Source organism: Sinocyclocheilus anshuiensis, unplaced genomic scaffold, assembly GCF_001515605.1.
Source record: "Sinocyclocheilus anshuiensis isolate Anshui unplaced genomic scaffold, SAMN03320099.WGS_v1.1 scaffold330, whole genome shotgun sequence".
Classification (NCBI taxonomy): Eukaryota; Metazoa; Chordata; class Actinopteri; order Cypriniformes; family Cyprinidae; genus Sinocyclocheilus; species Sinocyclocheilus anshuiensis.
The window spans coordinates 1169858-1174723 of NW_015547689.1; the positions used below are offsets into that span (position 1 = coordinate 1169858).

Sequence of the window (4866 nt, forward strand, 5' to 3'; positions counted from 1 at the left end):
TGCAGCTCTTTTCCGAATGCCAGCTGAATTTCAAACAATGACATAGTTGTTTTTTGTTTTGTTTTGTTTTGTTCATATACCTATAAATATTCTATCACTACGGTATATTGTGATAGAACATACAGTGCTTCCAAACAATCAGCCATATCGAGCGGTTCTGTTATTTGGAAACCAAAAAAGCTATTTGGTTCCCAAATGCTTCATTTGAGGTGCCAGTGGCTCCCTAGTCATTGTTTCAGTCTGGAGCCCTGCATCAGCCTGACAGTGCTACACAAATATACTCATCCACGCATCCATGCCTGCGTGCTTGTGTGAATGTGAACGTGCACATTATTAGGGGAATCTGGCAGTCTCCCAGCATTTTTGTCTTGGTTGATAAAAAAATTGCTCTGCCTGCGGTACACCTCTAGTCAAGAGAGGGAACACACAGTTCTTGGCTGTCCCTTTCAATTGGCAGTCTCCGTACTGTTCTGTGACTGATAAGAGGATAGTGTAAATAAAACTGTACAGCACAGCTCGTTACTGCTAAAGGAAAAGAGAGAGCATGCTGTCTGTACTCATTGTTCTGACGGCACGGTTTTTCCTTTTTATATGGATTTTTTTGCTTTTTTTTTTTTGGTACTGAGTGTACTGTCTTATATAACGCATTTGTGTAGGCTCACCGAACAGCAAAGGTATGTTTTTGTTTGCGCTGTATTTGTCTACTCATGTTCCCACTTCCGAGAGACAAGGGGGGGGAGGCGTTTGATCAGAGTGTGTGATGAGAATCCACCTTTATAGCATTAGACAATGTGCTTGTTCACAGGTCTTTCCATTACAGCTGTACTCTAGTATCACACTCTTCAGGGACTCATCAACAAAGGCAGCGCGGCCCCACTGCTGGGTAATCTGACACTGGATGTTTGCCGCAGCTGCCGTAAAGGCTCCGGTTTCACTCACATCATTTTATTCACGCACACGACCCTTGAAAACAAGACAAACAGATCGACGAGGCGTCCTCTTTAGAAACCGTAAATCCCAGGGTTTCGGTTGTGCAATACGTTCAGTGGAGGGAAGTGAAAAAGGAACGAGCCCGTGGCACGTGGCACCTCTCCTCCACTTGTTGGGAGCCACGGTTGTGTAAGAGCCCATTATGTCAGGTCGGCATCGCTGTGGCAACTCCAAGAGAAGGAGGGAGGAAGTAGGAGTTGCTAGAGAGCGATTTTTCTTTTCTTTTTTTTTTATAGCCTCATGTTTTTTTTTTTTGTTTTTTTTTTGCTGGAGAGGCAGTTATTTCTATCACTGGTGTCTGTTTATGCCTTTGGTGGGAAGGGGTTCGAAAGTGGGGTATGAATGCTGCCAAATCTGAGGGAGGTGTTTTTCCTTCACACTTTTTTACCTTTTTTTTCGTTTTTGTCGTGCTTAACAACAAGAAGTCGCTATTGATCAAAGGTAGAGGCTAGAATTTATCACTTTAATTCCATGACTTTTGCCGGGCCTGGAAGCACGCTCCTGCTGGGTGGCTAGATGTTGTCACCCCCTGTGAGATAATGACCTGCTCCAATAAGCTGCCGTTTATGTTGTGGGGTGGGTTTTAAGGTCTGGCTTTTCCCTCTCTGCCATTTAAGGCGGTGATCAATGTCCCGCTGGCCCTCCATCTCAAGCTACTTTAGTTCCTGAACCTTCCTGCTCCATGGCCAGTTGAGTGACCTGCTTAACACCAGGATTGGGCAAAATCTCTCTATCTGTCTGTCTGTCGTTCTGTCTGTCTGTCTGTGTATTGTTGTCTATCTGTCTGTCTAACTCTCTGTATGTCTGCCTATCTATCAGTCTATATCAATCATTCTATCGTTCTTCAGTATCTATCATTCTTTCTATCTGTCTATCTGTCTATTTGTCCTTCTTTCTACCATTTGTTATATTGTTTGTCATTCTATCACTCTGTCTGTCGTATCTGTCATTTGTTTATTCTGCATCCCCTTTGCCACTTCAGTACTAATTTAATTCATATTCAAACAGGTAGTCCACCCCAAGATTATACTAATGATCAAGCCAGAAGTTGAGATATCAGACCACTCAAGCAGGAATGTTTTGTATTTGCAATAGAGACAGTATTTAGATTTTTCGGGAAAGTTAAATTACAGATGGCGTACTTATAGTTTCTCTGCACATTAAATTGCATACAACACCCATTGCATAAGGCTAGATACAGTGTTTCATGACTGACAGTTTTGGAGTATGAATGCACTGAAGTAATCAGCTCTGAGGTTTGTCTGTGGTAGTTCCTCTTTATGTGCAACATTCAGTGGCATAGTGTGACCATTGGTAATAATGATGTATGATTTCTTGAGCCATTTAGAGGAACTTGTTTGTGCCACATTTCTAAGTTTATTGCTGAGTGGCATCATCTGCAAGAAAAGAAGAACAACACTTTTTTCTGTTGCTTGACATTACAGTACATTTTGCAACTTTACAGTGGTTGCGAAATGGACTTTGGTTTTTTTTATATCTGAGCTATGACTTCCTGTTGTGCTTGTGAAGGTGGTAAAATTTTAAGAAATAATGAGAAGAGCTGACAGCTCTGTTAGAAATTTTAAAAACTCCCTTTTGATTGAGCAGTGTTTCTGCTTAATTCTGATTTATAGATCAGATTGTATATTGGCATCCTGTGGTCTCACAGTTCCTCTTGGTGTCCCATTGCAACATCTGAACATGCTATGTGGATTTTATATGTGTGGCTTCTAGTTGTTTTTATCTTCTTTTTAGGGTCATGTTTGACAGCATTTTTGTGTTTTTAGTGAAAGTGTGCCTTGAATGATAAATCCCTCTTATGATGCATTGCTTTCACTGCACAGTGCACACAACATCAACATCTGTCATACATATCCTCCAAAACACATTGTAAACAGTGTTTTTGCCAGCAAGTTTTACTGAAGTGAATCCAGCAGACTTCCAACTCGCAAGCACCAAATCATTACAAGTATTACTGGGGTTCGAATAAGAGATATGACACCATGCACCACCCGAGGACCGCCAAAATTATGGAGATTGAATAACTTTTGCATTTTTTTTTTGTCTCGTAGCTGGTGAGAAAGCCATCGTTTGTGACCAGTGTGGAGCTCAGTTCCAGAAGGAAGATGCTCTGGAGGCCCACCGGCAGATCCACACAGGTGCGACACGCGCACCCCAACCCACACTGCACACATCAAATACACTCAAATGTCCTGCATTCAGTATATGCAGTATGTTATTGTATGTACAAGTTTAATAAGATAAATTATTACTGTCCCTAATGTCTTTTCTTTTAGGTTTTCTTTCAGGAAAGCATGCACAAGCTTTCTTTTTCATTTATCTACATTTATTTTTTTCCCCACTTTTTTTTTTTTAGAAAAATCAAATGTTTTGTGTCTTGTCATATGCTGTTCCAGAATTTCAAAATTAAGTTTTGATCATGTTTCATATTTAGTTTGTTTTATATAGTCATTAAAAGGTTTGTGTTTTATAAGTTGAAAGGGAATATTAATACCTCTAGTTTACATATCTACATATGAATCTAATTTTTGTGCACCTTTTTGACCCCAAACTATAGCAAGGTTTGTATCTATGCAATCCAAAATAACTTTTCAGTTTTTTTGTTTGTTTACAAAACAAGCAATGTAATACAGAATGGAAATCAAATCGTATCCGTTTGCATTCTAGGAAGAAAAGTTCACATCGTGTGTTTACTTGCAAAGCGTGGTAAATAATCAGCCACCTTGGTTATTTTTAAACGAATAAAGCTTGAGTCTCGATCATGTGTTTGAAGAGTTGAGTCCAATAACTTTTTGGAACACGTAGTGAAAGATGAACATTTACTGGAAGAGGTGAAAGGCAAGCCACCCTAGCAGGTATGGGGTAAAGCTGGCGACCAGCTCCAACAATTACGCACATACATACCATACCTGCTTGTCATTCTAGGCAGACAAATTATTGGTTGTGAGAAACAGGGCAGTTGTGGTCAGGCTTGGTTGGGTCTGTTTGTTTACTAGGTGCCCTCAAAACAATGTTGGGGCATGGAAGGAAGACCTCTCCAGTTTCCACATCTGCTTACGTACTTGGTGGCAACCCGAGTGGGATATGCGCTCGTGCACTTGACCCTTATATGATGACCTCTGCTGGGTTGCTGGACACAAGAGCTGTGCTGATGCATGTGGTCCTCAGTACACTGCCATAGTATAACTCCTCACTTTCCAGACAGCCCTCGCTATCTGCCCTTGGGAGAATGTTCTAGCACAAACGTGTCTAGCACTCCACAGCACAACAGTCTGGCTCGCTTAGATCACTTCGGGTATAGAAAGCACCGTTTGTGTTACATTTGTGATCATGTTCCCATTTTGTTTTGCTGAAAGATTCATCACACCCATGTAGCCTTGAACCACCTTCAGGAACTAGGTACTTGAGATTGACATCCTTAAAATGTACAGTCAGTAGTTCAGTGTATTGAATTTGGTCTTTCATATGTAAGTGGACACACTTGAATTAAGCTTTTATGGCTGCCAAAATGACACGAGTGAGTGTTCAGAACTCAGTCTTAATCACTGTTGATACAAACAGTCATTTTAAAGCAGCATCAAATGCAATTGAGGGAATATGTCTGAAAATTTGTAAAGGCTTCAAATAGTTTGTCTGAAGTACATTATGGTTTCAGTATTTAAAGTATAATACTTCAGCAAACACTCTGTTTCCTGTCCTAGGGCCTGCAATATAAGAAAAAACTGATTTAATGATATATATATATATATATATGTATGTATGTGCGTGTGTGTGTGCGTGTGCGTGTGTGTAAATATATTTTTTAAATATAATATTTTTTTTAAAGTATGTATGTGTGTATGTATATATATATAT

The 4866-nt window shown here is 40.1% G+C and overlaps 1 protein-coding gene across 2 annotated transcripts in view; it reads left to right on the top strand.

The window, feature by feature from the left end:
* LOC107703518 (zinc finger and BTB domain-containing protein 16-A-like) overlaps positions 1-4866 on the top strand; it is a 119119-nt gene that overhangs the window by 78916 nt on the left and 35337 nt on the right. For both annotated transcript variants that reach the window (XM_016506167.1, XM_016506168.1), the window contains exon 4: positions 3063-3149. In XM_016506167.1, the coding sequence (XP_016361653.1) occupies positions 3063-3149 (87 nt within the window). The remainder of the gene's footprint in view (positions 1-3062; positions 3150-4866) is intronic.